Source organism: Grammomys surdaster, unplaced genomic scaffold (genome assembly GCF_004785775.1).
Source record: "Grammomys surdaster isolate TR1022 unplaced genomic scaffold, NIH_TR_1.0 125979, whole genome shotgun sequence".
NCBI lineage: Eukaryota > Metazoa > Chordata > Mammalia > Rodentia > Muridae > Grammomys > Grammomys surdaster.
Genome location: NW_021620795.1, coordinates 2982083 through 3004218, shown reverse-complemented (window position 1 = coordinate 3004218; position 22136 = coordinate 2982083). Strand labels below are relative to the sequence as shown.

Below are 22136 nucleotides of genomic sequence, written 5' to 3'. Positions count from 1 at the left end.
TTGGTTTGGTTTTTTTTTTTTTTTTGTCTGATCAACTATTTTCCTTTGGGGAATTGTATTTGCCTGGCTGGCTGGGTTAGAGGGGGTTTTTCCATTGTTTAGTCCTGCCTAGAGGCAAGAACCATGTATCTCAAGACTCAGCAACAGACCCAGGGGTGAACTTGTAACTCTAGCAAAGCCAATCAGGATCTTTTAAGGAAATGACATAATTAGATTTGAGGTGCAAACATTCTCTCCTTTTCTAAGCATAAGGAAATGTGAGTATATGTATGATACTGACAGCAAGCAATGAAAACCTGCCAATGGCAGATCTTACAACACAATGAACAACTAGACTGGATGGATCGCCAAAATGTATAACTAAGGTTTCTGGGACTCTATTGTTTCCTGATCAACCTCAAGACTGGCTTCAGAGAAGGAGTTCCACTTTAGACACTTGGGCTATTCATGATCTTCCTTCCACACAGCACTTTCTGTCTGAAAATCACAGAGTAAATTCAAGAGAAAACAGTGAAGATGTAAGGGAGAGATTTAAGGGATGGGAAGATTTCAGAAACTGCTTTCAAATGAGTGCACGTGCAACACACACACACACACACACACACACACACAGCATTTGGATTCTAGATACCCATGCTTTGTGAAAAGCAGTAACAAAATGTGCCTCTATAATGTAGCCAATGTATCGCAGGGAGGATAAAAACAGATACCTCACCTCTATTTCTTTTCCAAGCCTCAGGAAAAAGACTGGGTGAAGATGCTCTCTAACCATGCAGCCAACATGAGCTTATTCTTCCTGCTCCTTTTAGCCCTAGCCATGGCCCTGGCTGGGGCAGTAGCCTCTACAGGATCTCTAAAACATACCACAAATCCTCTTGTGTTCAACCAGTTTGTTTCATGGAAAAAAGCAAAGGCAGCAGAGGAATTTAGCCCACGCCATCACCAGTGTGGCCTGATGGATGTGGAAAGGGGATCGTGCTTTAGAGATGAGGCCTATGACTGTTGGTACACTGTCATTACCACAACTTGAAAGGGGAAGTTCACATGAGGCCTGTGGTTGACTTCCCAACCCTACTGGTAGGGTTGTATGCCAGGAAGGAAATTGCAGCCCCTAAATAAACAATCGGCTGGGCACTGTGCAACAGCAGTGGAGCAGGCAGTGGTTGCTAGTCTGGACTGTGCTGACCAAGACACAAGACAAAAAGCTAAGGTTTCAATACTACAAGAATGTCACCTCAACTCAGACACAACAGAGACATCTTTTGAGAATCCAAATTACCAGCATAAAGCCTCCAAACTTGGTAGAATTTTTAAAGCAGGACACTTAACTCCAATCTTTTCATTTGCCAGATGAGACCAGTGAGAGGTAGAGCAGGGTCTTGCCAGATGCTTGGAAGCAAGGGATAGAAGTCACCAGTCATCTATTATAAACCATTATACTCTAATGATATGATTTGCTTATTTTTTTTCTCCACTGGTTTCTCCTTTCAAAGACATTTGAAAGTCCTTTTAACATGTCAAACATGACTGTGCCTCTGCCTAGAGAAAGCTTATCTAACTTTGTTCTTCTGGCCTTTTCTCAAATGTAGCATCTTTTTTTTTTTTTTAAACAGGCAAAATTCAATTTCCAGATTAAAAGAAAAAGGGTTAAGATAATAAAATTCCTAGAGTATCGATTAAATACCAAGATCTTTCCATTGGAATCTTCATAACACAGTCAAGGAAAACAAGAATAATATTTTAAGGTTTTATAATGGTCTGTTGTTGATGATAGGTATCTGTTGGAAAATGTTTGTTATTTTGTTTTGCTTTAGATAGGGTCCCAGGAATTTACAAGTGTGTGTTATCATACTCACAGGTAATGGTTTTTCTTTTAACAAGATTGTTATTGTTTTTCTAAATAAGAATTATACTTCATCCCTATATAATGAATGCAACACAGTGGAAGCATGACCATGTAGAGGGAAAAATAGTGTTAGTACCTATTTTACATGTCATTTCTTTTGTATATGTTCCCCCAAATCTTTGTTCTACATTGGTACGTAGAGTCTCTTTATATGTTATAGCTGTAGCATCCTGCTAACCCAGGAGACTGAGGTAGAAAGACTACTTGAGTCTAGTTCAAAATTTGTTTGATAATCACACTGGGGCACCTTCTCTAAGAAAGTAGTAATACATCTCTACCCCTTACATTATATTATAAAATTATTAAATAAAGTAAACATTAACGCTTATCATACTGATCATCCCTTTGTAATATTCTCCTTTAAACTTAATAACAACTGAGAGGTGAGATATAATACACAGAACCTAGAATTCACCCATTTAATTCAATGGTCTGTGTAAGCATTGTTACTATTTAATTTTAGACCATTTTCAGATCTCCAAAGCTCTGTACCCATTAGCAGTGGCTCATCTGACTCTTTCCCCACAGCTACTAGCAATTGTTCATCTTCTGTCCCTAATCTGTCCATATTGGGCACTTCACACGAGTAGAATCAGGTAATGGATGGGCTTTTGTGACTTGGCTTCCTTTATTTAAGGTAATATCTCCACACTTCTCTGGGGTTGCTATATGCATCAGTAATTTATTATTTCTTCTTGCTGAGTAACATGTGACTGTGTGGATACCTCCAACTGGATTTCTTCATGATGGACACTTTAGTGGTATTACTCTTACAAATATGAGGAATGACAGTGACTCTTGATTTCAATTTTGCCTGCTGTGCTAGATGTAGGATTTCTGGGTCATGTTCAGGGTTTTCAGGCCCAGCAGTTTTCCAAAATGGACTTCACCATTTTATATCCCCATACAAACATCTGACCCTTCCAAATTTTCCACATCTTTTTCAACACGCTTTATTTGGCTTTTTTTTTCATCCTATGGGGAGGAGTTAATCTAAATATAATTTTATTTATATTTCTCTAATGACTAATGATACCTAGGTTCCTTTGATGTTCATATTGCCTACCTGATAATCCTTTCTGGAGAACATCTGTTTAAGTCCTTTTTCCAGTTTTTAATTGTGTAATCTGTTTTTCATGGTTAAACTTTTTCTCCTTTTAATTTTTACCTTTTATATAAAGGTAACATATATTGAAGTTACCCAACTCATGTGATTTGCTCAGATTATGATGAATTATCACCAAGTGAGCACTGACTAGGCATATGCCAACCAGCTCACAGTCCAGCCATGAGCACCGGTGCCAAGGTATTCTTCCCTGACTCCTGGGCACTCCTCGCCTACGCTAAATTAGCCACCATCTGGGTATTTCACACCATTAATTAGTTTTGACTGATACGAAGAACATCATGTTGTTCATGCTCTTTTGGATCTAGATCCTTTAAAATTGTTTTGTGGATATTAATTGTGTTGTTGCATAGAGCAATAGATTGCTACTTCTTGCTGTACAGCCTTCCATGGAATGAATAGGCTAGGTCTTGTATATCATTGTTAAGAATTAATTGTGGATCTGGGTTTGCTAATATCATCATAACTGACATTCTTCTATAAATTTCATTTCATAACTGTTAATAGAAGATTAACTTTTAAATATGAACCAGACGTTTGGCTAAATTTTAATATTTTGATCTAACCACCACACACAATTTGAGATTTCTCGTACTTATAATCTTATTCCCTCTAAATTTAAAAAGACGCCTTTATTTACTTATTTCTAATTCTTAGACTTGTGATGTTGGACTCCCGAGCATCAGACACCCCTACCTGTTCCCTGCACCATGGTGAAAGTGATCAAGTGTTGGTGTAAAATATACTTGCTATAGCTTTCTTGTAGCTCCTGGATAGCAACAACTCTCCACTTGTAATCTCAAGATATTTTCGAAGGTATTACATCCACCCAAGGCTTTCTCGGTGTCTACTTAAGCCACCTTCATTTTTCCTTTATATTTTGCTATAGAGAATAACACTGATATCCAAATATTAGTGCAATTTTGTAGTTTCCCTTGCCATCTATCATGGCATTCATTTAACTTGGATAATCTATGGTGGGGTTTATTCAGATAACTACTCCAGTTCGTTGGTAGGGTCGGGTAGAAACATGGCGCTTAAGTAGAACACATACAGGGCAGGCAGTTCACCCTTTCATTCCATTTAGAAATACTTTTCTATGATCTATCTAACTCCTTCCACAAACATTTGGTACAATTCTCTGAAGATGACATCTAAACCTACAAAATTTGCGTTTGGGTTCCCAGGGGTTTTGTTGGCTTGGCGGTGAGTTTTTAAATGACATCACCATTGTCTTTAGACTCTAGGATATTCTATTTCTACTTCCACTCACAGTTTTGGCAGGTTGCATTTTTAACAGAATTTAGTCATTGACCTAAATTTTCAATTTTTTATCATGAATCATTCATTAAATATTCCCCTGTTTACTTTTTAAGGTTTGGAGTAATGTCCCCATTTCTCCTGCTTCGGTTATTTGAGCCATCTCTTGTGCTGCCGAAGCTTCTAAGCAGTATCTGTCATTCTTGTGCATCTCTCCTGACAGTTGGTACTTGGCTGTGGTGCTCCTATCTAAAAAAGGCTGATGTCTCGGTTCACTAATGTTGACTCTTGTTTTATTTTTCTTTCCGACTTCCTCTTGGTTCCTCTTTCTTTGCTTCTAGGCTTAAAAAGTCTCCTCTCAAGCACCTGTCTGGCCTGCTCTTCCCCAGACATCCCTTACACTTGTCAGGCCTCCTTGTCTTCACGATCATGGTCCCCTCTGCTTACAACCCACAACTCAGCTCATCCATTTTCCACAACTGTGACAGTTTTCCAAGGTTGACTTCTAAATGCCACTTTCTCCAAGAAGCACTCCCTCCTCCCCCAACCCCACCTCATTTGCTATCCTCTGGGTTCACCTAGCCCACTCTGTCTTTCTTACCTAATTTTGTAACCTAGGTGTCCACTCAGCACCTGATTGATTTACAGTTCAGGTTGTTGTTGTTTTTGAGGGTTGTTTTGTTTTGTTTTGCTTTTTTGTTTAAGATCCACCATATGGTACTGTGCACAGAAAACTGCTCAATAAATACAGGCATGTGTGAATCAAATTCAGGAGTGATATTTTCACAACTAACAAAGTTAACAGCAGTAATTATCAACTCTCAACACAGTCAGACAATTAGACTCAAGTACATCATGAGTACAAGAAGAGTTCCAGCAAGAAAGGAAAAATGCTGTATTTTTTAAACCTTACTTGTTCTAAAGACAGCTAAGTATCACTCACAGCTACATTGAACCGGACATTTTGCTTTTTGCTTTTTTTGGATGTCACTTACAACCCACAATTTCCCCTTTATTTAAGAAAAATAGTTAAATGGGACAGAAACGGTTTCCAGCTGTAAGATGAGAAGATGAAGAAATTTCCTATGGGGGAAAACTAAGCTACAGGATAATTCTAGTTTCATAAATGAAGGGAGTACATATTTTCAAAGGCTTTTCTGATTGGATTTAAGGCCCACTACACAAGAGGAAACACACGCCTGGCACAGTAAACCTAACCAAGAACCTGGGAGCTCATAGGCACCAGGGGACACCCAACTGTCATTATTCTGCTAAGTGGACATAGTATCAAACTGCCCTCTGCCTGTGCCTTTCTTCTGGTAGACCAGTGTGGCTCTTAGCCCGTATCAAAGAAGCCTCTCTGTGCAGTACATGGGGGTTAACACAAAGCCCAGCACTGGCCAAAGTACATAGCATAAGTATTGACAGAATGTTACCTCATATACCAGAAATCATATACATTTACACAAAAGGCTCAGAGTCCATCCATCAGGGCCAGAATAATTTTAAGAGCTAGATAGAGGTCAGGGGGGCACAGAGAAAATGGCCTTCAGAAAAACAGGGCCACTACACTCATGAACTGACAGTGGCTGTGGTTACCTGTATAAGCCGCCAAAAGATGAGACCACCCAACATCCCCAGTACAGAGGGGTAGGGATTAACATGTCTCTACCCTAACTGAGGAATCATATAAAGTGATGGTGTCTGAAGGAGGAAGGATTAGTTTTCTTTAAGGGTGTGGCCCCTGCTAGGTCAACAACACATCAGTGGATGGGCACACATCAAGGAATAGCTAGACAACACAAAATGAACTGAGCTAATGAAAAACAAAGGACATAAACTTGACTGTGGTAAAGAAATGGGGGAATCTGGGAGGAACTAGGGGGAGCTGTGGAGAGAGTACATATGATTGAAATGCATACACTTCTAAAAATGAATTTAAAAAATATGTTTAAAGATCTATTTTATTGAAAACAAAAACAGGGCTTTGCAAGGCCGGAACCAGTCATGCCCCACTGTTAAAAAACTTCACAATAATTAAGACTCATAACTGAGAGTGGGAATCAGGATCCATGCTGACGGCGGGAGACATATCTGAAGGCCAGATAACACGTGTGTGCAATGAATCACCCCTGCCTCACACCACCAAGTAGAGCACTGAACCTTTGTGAACACACAATGGGCCTCCTCAATACCCAGAGCTGACTCTGCTCTTCTTAGATGCAAGTCTCTGCACACTTTCCCAAGTAAATGCTGAGAGAAAAGCCACTTGACCTGTGGGCTAGTAAAACTGTAGAAACCACAAACTTGGTGCTCAGTGAACACTGGTGTGACTCAGGGGAGCACTTATCCAAATCCTAGCTGCCAACCTGCTAGCTGTAGGCTTATAAGCCAGTTGCTTATTTTCTCTAAACCAGAGTTACAGCATCTGGAATGGGATCATTGTGTCTATTCCCAGGTTTATAGATACCAACTAACTTCTATATGTGGGAGGTGAGGTTGCTGTTGGCATAGGGAGTGCTCTGCTTAGAGATGTGACTGTTTTACCACTCTTGTTTATTATCCACCAAAAGGACAGGAACAAGTTTGTTTGTTTGTTTGTTTGCTGTACATTTACTTTACTTGCATACAACACTGGGAATCAAAGCAAGGGTATCACACAAGTGCTCTACCAGAAAGCCACAACCCTGGACAGTCATATACAAGCCTAGAAACCTGTATATGGTGCAATCTTCCTGTGAATGCAGCATCCTGGGAGAAAACATTACTTTAATTAAGATCTTAACCTGTCCCAAAGATGAATGAAATAAACTTGTATAGCATCGGGAGTCAAAACAAAAACAAACAAACAAACAAACAAAACAAAGCAAAAAACACCTGTCTCAGTTCATGAGGGTTCTTGGGCTATGGTTGAACCAGGTTTGGATTCAAAGTTTCCCTTATACCCCGTAGACCCAAATGAAATGAATTTGATCAAGTGTTAATTTCCTCTTAGGGGAATCTGACCCCACCTGCAGGACAGCATCACAAAAAAAAAAAGCCAAGCATGGGGACAAAGTACAATGTTCTATTTTAGTAAGAGAAGCCAGCATCTGCCAGGAGTCACAGATGAACGTAGGTATATTCTGTGAGTCAGGGGAAGCATTAGAGCATCTTAACGACGCTCATTCTTGTGCTGCTTCTTGCTTAGTTCAACTTTTTGAAACAGCCTTCAAGTAGAAATCGTACTCATAACGTATGGCTCATAGGACACCTGCCTCTGCTGGCCATATGGCTACAAAACTGAAGATCCATGCTCCAACAGAAATTCTGCATTGTGGAGACATCGTGCCGCCAGCTTCTTAATCTTCTGTAGTTGACAAGGTGATAAGATCAAGTGTGATTTCTGAGATTTTTATTAAAGCTTGCACATCATTTGGGAATATTCATTTGATAAAATCTGGTGAAGAATGGATAATTTCTGCTGTATTATCAAAAAGTTGATTTTCTTTCCTTCTTTGTGTATATGTGTGTACATGTGTGCATATAGGGGTTGGGGTGGCTGTGAACGCATCTCTGGGTATGCTCATGTAAGGAATACATACCCAGAGGCCAGAGACCCATATGAGGCATCATTCTCAATTCATTATGATGCTCCAGTGCCTTCCCTGGCTCACAGAAGGATGTGCCTGTGTTCAGCTGTGACTTGGGCCAGGGGCTGGCTTCTCTAACTCATATCATGTTTTGAGGCAGTTTCTCACTGAATCTGGAGCTCATCAACTGCCTAGGTGGCTGACCTGGAGAGCCAATTGCCTCTAAATGTCCAGTGCTGGGACTTTAGGCTTGCACCACCATGCCTAAATGCCACATGCCACCATGTATATGTTGGTGCTAAGCTGAGGATGTGAACTCAGGTTCCTGTACTTAGCTAGAACAAGCTATGGCAAGCTCATTATTAGCCAAGACAGCTTCCCATCCCTGAAAATTGTCCTTGTTGATCATCAGATTTACTATGTTAACCAAGTGAGGCCTTTTTAGTCTGAACTGTTAGCTTGGCATGAAGCTTTACATTCCATCTCAAGAGTCATCATTTCTCTGAATTAAAAGCAAAGCAAACAAGCAAAAATCTAATCTTCTCCCTTCCCTGACTTCTGTGAATTTTGGAACTGTTGTGGCTGTCTTCCTCAGATAGGCAAGGAGAAGCTGCCTGATCCCAACTCTCATGAAGAAGGACAAGATAAAAACCAGACTGAGACAAAAAGCATGTGCTGATACTTCTTGAGCCTCTGGATCAATCTGTGCCTGGAATCACAGTCTGTTTTGGTTTGGTTTTTATTGTTTTATTGGTTTTATTGGTGTGCTTTTTCAGTTAAATATGCCAATAAATTTCCTTTGACTTCAGCAACTGTGAATTAGATTTCCATTGGCTTAAAAGTTCTAACAAATAATGTTTTGAAAAGAGCTGACAAGTATTACCATTCACATAATTCATTTTCTTCTTACTTAAAAATTGGATAAAGTTTATCAATGAACTCAAGAAAGTGAAAGTTTTGGGCAGCATGCTCTTGTGTCAGATTTATACTAAAAACAGGCTAAGGATATATTCTTTCAAAGGCATTAACATTAAATAGAGAAGAATGAAAGCTTGGCTTTTGAGATGTCCTTGTAGGCAGTTCGCCAACAGAGGAGAAAGGAGTGGAAGAAAGAATCTTTGCCCATAGAATCAGAAAAGAAGCTCCATGAGAAAGAAATTTCTCAGAGAAGTGCACACAGTTTCCCACGTACAAATGTGGGACATACCTGCCAGACCAAATCAGGGCCAAATTTAAAACGTGGAGATTCCTGCAAGAAGATAAATCATCAGTGACGTCATTTTCTTCTTTTCACTCAACAGACTTTAGTCCAGGATCAACTGGGTGCTGGAAGGTGTGTCTGGAGAGGACCATCCCCTATTGGGATACAGGTGCCTTCTCCGGGACCTTTAGAGACTTCCACACAAATCAGCAAGTCTGTAGAGCACACAGAACTCCCGGAGAGCAGTAGGCTAGAGTTCACACAAAGCTTGAGAGAAGCAGGATGCTGCAGACCCTCACAGCAAACCCCTTTGCAGAGTTGATGCAAATGTTTTTGGACACAAACGGTGTTCAAAAGTTCACCCTCTGTTTCCCTAAGGAACAAAGGACAAGTATGGGATATCTTGTCAGCTCTATTTCATGTCATCTTCCTGAAACTAGGGGGCTCTTAGAGAGCCTTTTCTGTATTTCTGAACAGGGTATAATGGCACGTGTAATCCTGGCATTTGGGAAGGAGAGACAGTAGAATCAGGAATTAAGTCATGGTCATCCTTGGTTACATAGTAAATTTGAGGTCAGTATGTGAGGTACATGAGCCATGAGACTGCCTCTAAAGAACAAACCATCTCTTTTTTTTTTAACCTTAGTCACTAGTTAACAATGATGATTTTCAGCCAAAGCCAAGATAAAAAAACAATCTCGAATTCCAAGCTCTGAGTTTAAGTTCTGTTCAGTAGACCCCTCTAAGGCTTGTCCTGTCTAGGATCTCAACACTCTCTCTAATTTTTAATGTGCAACATTGGGTGAGATCAGAGCCTCTGTCACAAGTACATACCTGATATAGGAGATAACCCTGCACCAAGAGCCTCTCTAACTCAGTTTAGGTTTGTGGAGGCTAGATACTAACTGGACAAGACTTCTCTGTGGATAAAATATAAGATAACACTCCTGCAAGCTAGGGGGCACCCAAAAGGACAACAGAACTTGGGCTCTGTTTCCTCGAACATACATTGGTTTTTATTTATCCTAAAAATACAATTCTATACCTACAATCAGCATCACCAACATCCACTGAAGAAAACTTTTGGGCTCAGTTTACAGAGAATATGCTTATTTTAATCTCACTCTTATATTCTATGTTCTCCCACTTAGCTAGACGAAATGAAAGCTCTTTACTTATTTTTTTTGTCTTATAATAAAATATGTAGCTACAACAGTAAATAGAATAAAACAGAATTTCTACTTTAAACAGTCACCAAAAATGTATCTGTCTTCGAATGGTGACATTTAACAAGGAAACATCATCCATACTTGGCAAGATGACTCTCAAGAGATTTCTAGAATTCCCTTTTTCTTTATTTAAAGGAATGGAAATTTAGAAATAGATTATATACATCCTCTTCCTTATTACTTTTTGTGTTGGCAACTGAGGCAGCCAATGTAAAGGTAGGCATGAGGGAGGCTGAGCCACACTCATAACTTAAAAGCGATTCACTTCAGTTGCTCTCTGTCTCTCTGTCTCTCTGTCTCTCTGTCTCTCTCTTCCTCTCGTGTGTATGTGTGTGTGTGCGAGTGTGTGTATGTGTGTGTATGTGTGTGTGTATGTGTGTGTGTGTTGATGATTTGGTTTGGGTTTTTTTCCCCTTCAATCTAGTTTTAGGTTTGGCTACAATGTGAAGAGAAGTTGAAATCCCAGCAACAAACCACTGCCTTCTAAGTATAGAGTAAGTTTCCTTTCAAAATAAATTAAAGTTATATGACTTACCAACCCTTAAGCTAGTATAATCACTACTGCCTAATCTTATTAGTAGTTCATTCAGGTGACACTTTTCAAACCAGCCTGTTCAAGGATCTCCTGAGTACCCCATTCAGGTAAGTGACCTGGAGATGTGGAACTGCAGAGTCACTGTTTTAGACTGTTGCCACCAAACAAACAAAATCCTCTGCTAAAAACAGTCATTGACAAGTTAGAAACAAAATCTCAAGTCACAATTATATATGCCAAGAATTCAACAGTTCATGGAAGTTTTTCTCTAGGGCTCGGGAACTTTTAACAGACAATTTGGAGTCATGTAGTGTGAGCTAGGGCAAGCCTCAGGATTGAGACAGGCCAGTGGGGTCTGGAAATCTCTGAGCATGGCCTCAAGTATAAATCCTCAGACTGTAGATCTACTCATGCTGAAAATATTTTCTCCCTAACAGGACAATTTAAATACAATTATTTTATTCTTAAAATAAATACTTTTTACCACTTGTTTTCTTCTGGCAAAAAGAAAAGAAAATTGGAACTAGAGGAGTCCAACTGTCTAGGCTGTAACAGACCAAACATGTTACATTTACATTTGTTTCTTGATCGTAGACCAGGCGTATCCACCTCCATTGATTTGATTATTCCTCATGTGTCCTAAACTCAGTCAGGAGGATTTTTTATATATATTATTATTGTAAAATAGTTCTCTCAATGTATCTCAATAGTACTTCTATACTTAGCAAGTATTTAATAAATTATTCTTACTTCCAGACTAGCTAAGGAGAAACTACTGGAGTTAAAAAAAAAAAGCATCATTCTTTGTCAAGTGAGTAGTGGGGACGGTGGAGTTCCCAGATTTAGTGTCTCCAGTGCATCACCATGTCAGATCCTAGCTTTCCAAAGGTGTCTCTTCACCATATCTGGGGGAAGAGGGGGAGCAATATTATTTGATTAAGAAATAAACATTTATAATACTCAAACAAAAGAGCCCTTAAAGACATCAGTCACTTTGTGGGAAGGAGCCCAGATCCTTTTAAACAAGGGCTACTTGAGCCCTTTATTCTTTTGCCTGGAAAAGCTCTTTAATTAAAGGACCAATAAAAGAAATTCACTAAGAAAAGCAAAGAGATCCGGAGGCACACAGGGCACCCTGCGTGGTGTCTAGAGACAAACGCTGGATTCATGCAGATGTTTGTCAGTCACTATCCAGTCACAACAAAATCCCAGGCACAGCTGGTTTTGACAAACGTGCTTAGTTCCTACCTTCATTTCGATGACAGTCTGGAGAGCCTTCGTCTTGGCTGGTTCCGGCTGAAGTTGGCTTCTTCGGTGCAATTCCTGGGGAGGAACACGATAGAAGTAAGCCTGACGGTTCATCCTTCTGTTATACCATGACCTTTACACAGCTACCACACAGCCCACCAGGTACAGGTTCCCTGTATGTAGACATAAACAAGCCACAGGTGCCTCTTCCCCCACACTTCTCAGCATCCCTCCTGCCTGCAGCCTGTGTTCCGGTGAAAGGCTCCTGGCACATGCGCTATTTCTGAAACTTCCATCAATAATTAATGTCAACTGTGACAAAGCCAGAAAGTGATCATAGTCCAAACACTGTTCAACACGGGCTGGTGCCCAGCCTTCGAATCATAATTTACTAAATTATATTACTCTGTGCTTCCAGCACAAGCACAGCAAGGAGACAGAGGAAGGAAAATGACTAACGTGGCTGCAAATCTGCTGCTCGCATGGCATTCTGCTACAGAAGCAGGTCTGCACTGAGCGATTCAAAGCCATTTCAGTACAACCGCGACACTTTTGGAGTGCTCTGGTGAGTCCCTGTGAATCTCTCGCTTATGGTTTTACACTTTGGGTTCTTACTCAGAAATCACATCCGTGGGTGATATGCTTACAGATCATGATGCCAAGAAATTAAAACTGGCATTAAAATCAGCTCTGTCCAAGGAGAGACAAAACTGGTCAAACCCAAAACTCCTGGAAGGCTGAGATTCTCGTAGCTAAAGAGCAAATAGCACCATTATAATTTTAAGCTTGAACCCCCACCCCCCCACACCACACCACATGCTTCTCTTCAAAAGAACCACTTGCCAAGACTTTAAAAAGTCATCTTAGAAGAGAAAAAAACAAGGTTTGTTCATGTCATACTTTGATTTCCTTAACAAATATCAACCGTTTTGTGAAAGAAGTTACCAGGAGGGTAAATACAGGACTTACATATGCTGGCTGCTGATACAGGTCATTTATAAAGATTTCAGTAAGATTTATTTCTGGTTCCAGAAAAGCCAATTGACAATCAATATGGAGTGCCTCTCGGCTTTTGAACTGCTGGACTCTAAATGTTAATGTTGTAAAAAGCTGGAGAGAAGCAATATAATTTCTAGCTTTGCCCATAAGGGCATTTAAAGTGAACTACTTTTTAGCATTTCCATTCATTGACACCACCACTCCATAGAGATGGGACACACTGATGTAAAAACTGTTAGAAAAACACATTCCACACTAAAAGATAGCCCTATCCATGACAAGGTAATGAACAGGTAACTTTAATCAGTATCCTGCTTTAGTCATCTTTTATGCTAGTGACCAGGAAACTCTGACTGTGTGCCAAAGACCAGGCTGGATACTGACTATCACCATAAACTTGAGCTTGGAGTCCTGAGACTTGTAACCCACCCTCAATCCTCTGAGCAACATAAATCACCAATCTTACATAATATTGTTTCTCAAACTCAGATTTAAAACCCTTCCCCTAATTATTAAAGATGCTCACACATCAGTTACCACACTTCTTCTGGCAACACAGCCCTGAAGGGATGGAGTCTAGAGCTGCTGATCCTATTATACCAAGAGAGAAACAGAAAGATACCCTCAGTCTTTCCAGATGCTCATGACTGAAGGATCTGGTAATGTTCAGCTCCCTGGAGGCGGCAAGGGCTTTTGAAGGACCTACCTTATAGACAGTTGTCTTTTGTTAAGCATCTACTGTCTGTGGTACTGTTTGTTTCTTGAATGCCTCAGCACTACCAAATGAGGAAGATGACCTAGATAAAAAGTGAGTCTGATGTACTTCTTGGCAAATGTTTAAGCACCAGCACCCACCGTGGTCCACTTTAAGTCACCTAACTGGTGTCCTCTTAGAAGCTGAGAAGTGCTATGGCTGAGACACTATCTAACTGGGTCTCCAATGCTACATTAGAATCTTGGTTCTGTTCTGAGTGGCAGTGTGAGAGGTAGCAGAATCCTAAATTGTGCCCCAAGTGGGGGCCACTGACAACTAGGAACACTGTGTTCAGACAGGAGCAAGTACTCCTCATGGCACCCTGTTTTGGCATGTTTTCCTAAGAGGTCACTACTAGAGTAGGCCTGTCCATCAAGCATTCTGTCTCTTCACGTGACCCTGTCCCTCTCATATGTACCCTCATGAGACCATTCTTCAAGGCATGATACAGGCAGGAGCGTCCTGGGGCCCACACCATGTTGTATGAACTTTGAGCTTTCAGAACTGTATGTTCAATACATCACTTATTTTAGATAGTACCTAGTTTTGTCTTCAAGTAGAAAACACAGAAAATAGGACCACATATAGCATTTTCTAAGACACTAAAATTAAAAAAAACATATAATGTAATGACCTAATGGACAATGAGGGAATTATTAGTTTATTATAATTTACTTAATTCTGGGTTCGTATACTTAATTGTAATGATTTCAACATCTAGTTTTCATGGGTCACAACCAACCTAGTTCCACATACCATGGGTTGAATCTCACGTAAACTTCAACCTCTAAAGAAAGCTACTTAATCTTACAACTGCCTCCAACACTACAGCAGTTCACACAGACCAATCAAATCTCACAGATAAGAAAACAGTAAGTCACTCCTCAGAGCTGGCGCATGTAGTTATTGGTAAGGAAAAAAATACAGACTTTGCAAGTCTGCAGTTCTGATACCAAGTAGTGTCAAAACAATCTTTAAAGAGGGGAGACATGGCTCAGTGGTTAAGAGCACTGGCTGATCTTCCAGAGTGTTCAGGTTTAATTCCTAGCATCCATAGGGTGGCTAACAATTCTCTGTAACTCCAGTTCCAAGGGATCCAATGCCCTCTTCTGGCCTCTGTTGGCACTGCATGCATACAGTGTACAGCTATACATGCAAGCAAAACATCCATATATAAAAAGATAAAAATAAATCTTAAAATAATAATCTTGGATAAAAGGCAAATGTCCAGGCAGAGTGAAGCACACCCCTGTGATCCTCAGCACGCAGGATGCTGATGCACCCTAGGCCACAGAGCAAGACCCACCTTTTCAAACAAAGAAAAGCAGAGAAATAATAGTTTTGTTCCCTAATCAATCCTACCCTAGAATAAAAACTCTTAAGATGACTTGAGGAAATCAAGTCCAAATAATCAAGAAACATCAAATCAATGGAGCTAATTTTAAAACCACAGGGTAAAGGTATGTGTTACTCTAATTTCTGCAGAACACGAAAATATTAGGATAAACAGGCAATTTTTTTAAAAGCTAAAGATGTAGAATAATCTTGTGAAAACAGAAATTATTCTCTTTCTAGTCAACATATCTCTGACACAATAAATAGTAGCTCAGGCTCCAGTCTGGATTGTGCCTTCTACGTCACTCCTTAAAAAAAGAATGTACCTGGGATTTGTAATTCTTACCCTCACTGTAGTCTGTCCATCATGACTTCAGTTTGCAAAGATCAGGTAAGGTCCCTAGGTGTCAGGTAAGGAACTATTATAATCTGTGTGCAGAGTGCACAGAGCATCTGAAGGACCCATCTTAGTGATTCATTCATCTCTGAGCTTCAGAAAATGCTCACTGTGCCTTGGCAAGAAAAACCAATGATCCCTAAGATCTGGGCTCCTCGTTGTTAGGAAGCTCCTGCAACCACACCAATCTAAACCGACCTTTCTAACGAATAACACTTGGACAGAAATAAGAAAGCTCGCCCAGACAAACTTCTAAGCTACTCCTAGGCCTCTCTCTCTCTTCCTATCTGTTAATCCAGAGCTAAAGGACTCATAAAGCCAGAAAGATGGCAAGGCCTTAATATAAAAGAAGCCTGAGTCCCTGAAATACAATTTGAACATTGATTGAATTTTGAAATTTGATTCTGTGCAGCTACAGAAAAAGAGTATGAACTAACAATACACTCCTGTGAAGGTAAGGTTGGAGTTGCTGCCTTTACCTGGAGAAGCCCTAGCTTCTCCGCCTCAGCCTCTACAATGGCTGCAAGGAGGGAAAAAAAGCCTTATCAGTCCTGAGCTGTTGCTGCTTAGAAATTGCTAGAGACATTAGTGTGTGATGTGCCCAAGTTTTCCCAAATAGACAGTAGATAAATTCCCTCCTAGATGCTTGAAACTTCCTGCCTTCTGCAAGATGCACCTATCAAGCATCTGAAATGGTAAATGACTTTCCCTAGAAGAATTTGATGTTTCTACCAGGTAGGAAGGAGTACAAAGTTTAGCTTAAATACACTTCAACTCAAGGCTATTCTGATTCAAAGATTCCTACACAAATTGAATTTTTTAAAGTGTGAATTCTCTCTTATAGTGAACACACACATACACACACACACACACACACACACCAATGTGTAGTGCTTCATTGATTCACAGAGCCTAGATTGGAATTTTACTTTTGAACCAGGATTTGGGGCTAAAAGCACCCATGAAACTTTTAGCTCAAAGAGCATGCCATTAAGAGTCAGACATCAGGACCTTACATCCTCACCGGAGGAGCTGGATACATCCCTCCTCCTCCTCCTCCTCCTCCTCCTCCTCCTCCTCCTCTTCCTCCTCTTCCTCCTCCTCCCCATCTCTGGAACAAAGAAAAAGCTGCTTTCTGGAGATGAGGAAAGGCTAGAAGAACAATGCCTTCTAGCCTGAGAATAGTACTAATTTAATAAACAGCTGACTGAAATGCTAATCTCTGGCCAGTGTTTCTAGTCACACCAATTCTCAGTTTTAAAAACAGAAGGAAAAGAGAAGAAAAAAAGAAAAAAACCTGACAGTGCAAGTCCAACTGCCACCCTTGATTAGTCTGGAATTATACCAAGACTCTAGAATTCTGGGCATGAAGTCTCAAGTGGCTCACTGATGTGACATCTCTTGGCACATATTGAGCACAGACTGGAAAAGTGCTTGCTTCAAAATCATGGGGACCAACCCAATTCCAGCTTCCCAGCATCCAGTGAAAAAAGGGAGTGACAATAGATATCTGTGACCCCAGCACTGTGAGTGTGTGTGTGTGTGTGTGTGTGTGTGTGTGTGTGTGTGTATACACACATGGGAGACAGGAGAATCGGAGGGGCCCACCCCCTGGCCATCCAGCCCTGCTGAAACAGTGAGCTCCAGGTTGAATGAGAGGTCCTGTGTCCAAAACTAAGGTGGAGAATGGAAGAGAAAGAGCCTCAGTGTTAACTTCACTAGCTTCCAAGATGAGCCTGGCAAGACAGTGTCCATAGGTACCACATAAGTTTTCCTCAATAGATAAGGAAGAAAAAAAAAACATTCAAAACTTAACTTCCTCCCCAAAGGTAATTACTATTTTTATCTGTTTCTATCTTACATGGTTCTGGAATTTTATGGTATCAACAAGCCAACACAGTTTAGTGTTATTGTATGCTATTTATTATATTCATGAATTTGTAGGTCAGCAGTATACACAAGTAAGAGATAGGAATGATTTATCTCTATGGCATGATGCCTAGAGCTTGGAAAAGGAAGGATTTGAACTATTCTCAAGATGGCTTCTTTCCCTGATTGTCTTTCTATGTACCTGGAAAACAATTTGAAGGTTGAGCTTGGCAAGAATTGTCTCTCTGGATACCAACAGATAGCCTCACACTATGGCTTGGGTATCCTCAAAGCATGGCAGACTCAGGATAAAATGACTTCTTATGCTTAGTTAAAAGCCTCTGAGAGCAAGAGTTCTAGAGGGTGAGCAGCCAACTGCACTGTCTTTGAGGATCTCAACCTATAGCATCACTTTACCGTGCTATAGTTTGAGGCAGAAATGACTCTTCTCCAATTGCAAGGTAGGATGTTAAGGAAGCTGTAGTCATACGTCATGGCTGCCATTCTTGGGGCTGAGGATATAGCTCATGTGCAAGGTGCTTGCTGGAGTGGGTGAGGTTCTGGATTCAGATCCTAGCATCATAGGGGGTAAACCCCTAAAAACCAAAACCAACTGAGGAAATTATTAATAAAGTAACAATATAATTTTAAACACCCATCCATATTAGTCTTAAATATTGAAGCCTGACATTTGGCATTCATTGGGGAGACACTAATTTTTTTCCATTAGAAAAATAAGACTGGAAGATCTAAGCAAAGGCAAGGCATGTTATGAGACATTCATATAAGATTAGTCATTTAACTAGTAACTCAGTACTATTTAACTCATCATTCATCAAAACTTAACTTTATATTTGTACACTCAAGTTCATAGTGTCACAATAGCCAAGTATCACAATAACATAGTATTATAATAACCAAGAGGTAGGAACAATTCACATGTCCATCCATTGGTAAACAGATAAACAAATGTCAAAATGTGCAAAGTTGAAAAAAATTAGTATCTATTATAACATAGATTGAACCTTGAAGGCATAATGTTAAGTGCAATAGGCCAATTACAAATACAGAAATAAAGACTCCAGAAAGTAAGGGAGGAGGATTTGGAGTTTCAGTCTAGTAAAATGAAAAGGAAAGTTGTAGAGACAGGTTGCACTGTACACCAATGTGGATAACAACACTACTGATCCATGTGCAAACTACTGGCTAAAGTTGTAGGTTTTATATCATCTATATTCTTACAACCACAACCTTTGACAAATATCAGCATAATAGCAATGAATAAAATTCTGCAACCTGCCTCATTTCTACCTGTGCAGAAAGTGTCCTGGTGGCAGCTCCTTGTCATGTATCTCTCTGGGCTTATTACACAGACAGTATAAAGCTACCCACAAGCTGCACTGCCTTTTAAGTTACAGAAATACCAGACGTGTATACTGAAGTTTGGGTTTTGTGAAATAATAATACAGGTTTTGGGAATGTATCTGTATGGGAAGCCATATTCCACATCATAAAGATCCTAAAACATTCTATGGAAAATGAAACAGGGGCCTCCTGCCAACAGCTGCATGAATGAGCTATCACAAAGGTAGGTAGATCATCCAGTTCCAGCCAAGCCTTCAAACGACAACAGATCTATCAAGATGAAACTTTATATGTGGCCTTCCAGTTATGATTCCCTAGCTAAACAACTCTTCAATTCCTGACTCACAGGCCCTGTGGGATAGTGAATGATCAGTATTTTAAGGCATGAATATTTTGGGGTGATATACTCATAGATTATGAACCTATCACACAAAGGTTGTTGTTAGCAGACCTTCATGATGAATGTAGTGTTCACAACTTCATACACCCCCTCATGGATTTGTATCACTAGCCTATAAAATTGGGTGTATCTGATTAACGTCTGTGTCTATCACTGAGTAGTATGAACCAAGTTGTGAATACAAGGACTCTCTGTTTCTACTATAGTCTCCGAGAATATTGGTGTGTCAGCCAAGATGAGCTGCTCAACACTGACCACTGAGATAGAACAAATGATATTGTGCTTGGGAGCCTGGATGTTCTACAGTGCTTTCAACCAAAAACAATGTGCTGTGAGGATAATCACTAGTACTTACTTAGGCATGACTATGTGCTGAGCAATCTTCTAAGCACTCGATGAATATTAATGTGTTTGATTCTCAAAATAACCTCCTTAGGCAGGTACTATTATTATCATCGGTTTTCACTTGAAACAGAAGCAGAGAAGTTAGGAACTTGCCCAAGGAAAAAACTGAAAAACTGCAGGGACTTGTTGCAGACAGCCTGACTCCAGAGCCTGGGCTGATAATCAAAACCCATGCTTGCCACTTGGCTTTGACACAACATTGGAAGGTGGCATCCCGATTGCCTTCTCTCATTGTTGTAACCTCCCTGTGTCTCCTTTAATTTGCCCTTTCATTTCCCATTGTTCTTTTCAGTACTTGAAAACAGAAAGAAATGCATCTAAATAACAAATACTTCTGATATTCATGTTAAGTATTAAAGAGAATAAGAAGCACGGGTAGGCACACAAAGTGGGGGAAAAACAATTCTGTTCTGATAAAGCCGACCCTCTCTGTCTGTGAGGCTTTCATCTCTAAATGTAATCATCGGGACCAAAACTATTAGGGAATCCAACATGGGTGAGAAAGGGACTACCAAGACCCTACTAAAAAGCTGAGGAGCTATTGGCTGGAGATAGCTGTCAGAAGACAGGAAGTTTTCTTTGGAGATGTGTCCCCGCCTTGGCAGATGGCCACAAACCCATGTGGGTATGGGCAGTACTAATTAGACTCACTTAGTTATTGAAAGAGGTGGGGGGATATTAGGAGCCCCAGGAGAATTTGAAATGGGATAGGACTGGAAATGATCAAGACGCATTGTATATATGTATGAAATTTTCCATGAATAAATAAAAATGCTATTTAAAACAAGTATTGGGAAAAATGTGTCTGCACCTGGCAAGGAGATTTTTTTTCTTGCCATTATTCTATCAATAGTTGAATGTAACAATGGTTTGTATAGCATTTATATTGTGGTAATCTAGAGCTCCTTTAAACATGCAGAAGGATGAGTATGGGTTATATAAAAATCTTCTGTGCCATTATATAACAATAACAATAATGATGATGATGATATAAAAGTAAGTATAACAAACAGGCTTGGACATTCATAGACTTTAGCCCTAAGACTAATCTACCTCACATTTTGAGACTCCACTATATTAACAACTATGGTTGTTTGAATAGGAATGGTCCCCATAGAGTCACATGTTTGAATGCTTGGCCTATAGGGAGTGGCACCATTAGGAGGTGTGGCCTTTCAGGAGGAAGTGTGATACAGTGGAGATGGGCTTTGTGGTCTCATAAAGCTCAAGCTAGACCTAGTTTGGCACACAGTTGCTTCTACTGCCTGCAGATCACAATGTAGAACTCTTAGCTCCTTCTCCAGCACCATGTCTGCCTGCATGTTGCCATACTTTCTGCCATGGTGATAAGGGTCTAAATCTCTGAATTGTAAGCCAGTCAGTCCCAATGAAATGTTTTCCTTTATAAGAGTTGGCATGGACATGGTATATCTTCACATCAATAGAAACATTAACTAAGACAACAATCTTGGCAATCTTTGACAAATGATGCATTTTAAAATAACCTAAAATAGTTAAATAGTAAAAATTAACAAGTCTGGATCAATGGGTAATTATCCTGAAATTTGGACCCTGCAGATCTCCTTTTCAAGACACTCTTGGAATATTTAAGGACTGATTACATAGCCAGCCACCAAGGAACACTCCAAATGGATTATAAAAGGCAGAAAAAAGACCACATTCTTTACTAAACACCATTAAGCAAGAAACTGATAACTTCATCTCAGAGACAAATAGAAATGTGAACTTGAGCAAGTTGCTATATTCTCTCTGACCTTCAGTTCCCTTCTGTGTATCAAGTATATCTCCTGGGATGGTGAGGCTGAAAGAAGTTTGTGACACACTTGACACGGCTTCCACACCAGACACATGGAACAAATGAAACGTACTGTTACTGTTGTTGCTCTAGAGTCTTTATTAGTGTTCTGGGAAGGTTAGCAGAACTTGGCAGGATGTGTCCCTTGCCCATTTGTTCTATGCCCTGATACTACTGACCACGTGCCCACCACTCCCAGATCTGAATGAGTAATTAACGAAGTGCTTACTGAGGAACCAATGTCTGCCATGTAAGAAGCACATAGAACTTCTGCCTTCAGTAGCTCATGCTCAAGTAAGTGTATGCGTTCTCATTAGAGCTCCTATCCTGCCTCAGGCATCCAGGAAATGCTGTCAGATGGACATTGTAATCAAAAGAAACTGTGAGGTGAGAGCCAAGAGCTAAGGGAGAGAGCACTTCAGGAAGATTGTATAAGGTCATGATGATCTTTATAAAGATTTCATTTCATCTACTAACACACACACACACACACACACACACACACACACACACACACAAATAGCTCTTGCCTCAGAGGGAGGAAAAGGAAGAAATATGAGTGACCAAGGACCAGGAATCACGGAGCTTGGTTGCCCAGGTCCTGTGTTCCCAAGTGGAAGTAGTTTCATGGAGTTTTATAGCAATAAATCAAAGAAAGTCATAACTCATGACAACTTTTAAATGCACTGGTAAATATGTCAGAGAGGCGATCACAGAAA

At 40.1% G+C, this 22136-nt stretch overlaps 1 protein-coding gene across 3 annotated transcripts in view; it reads right to left on the bottom strand.

Annotated features, from left to right (window-relative positions):
* Nucleotides 1-22136, bottom strand: part of Erc2 (ELKS/RAB6-interacting/CAST family member 2) — an 822395-nt gene that overhangs the window by 559961 nt on the left and 240298 nt on the right. For all 3 annotated transcript variants that reach the window (XM_028754073.1, XM_028754072.1, XM_028754074.1), the window contains one exon: nucleotides 12078-12152. In XM_028754073.1, coding sequence (XP_028609906.1) covers nucleotides 12078-12152 — 75 coding nt within the window. The remainder of the gene's footprint in view (nucleotides 1-12077; nucleotides 12153-22136) is intronic.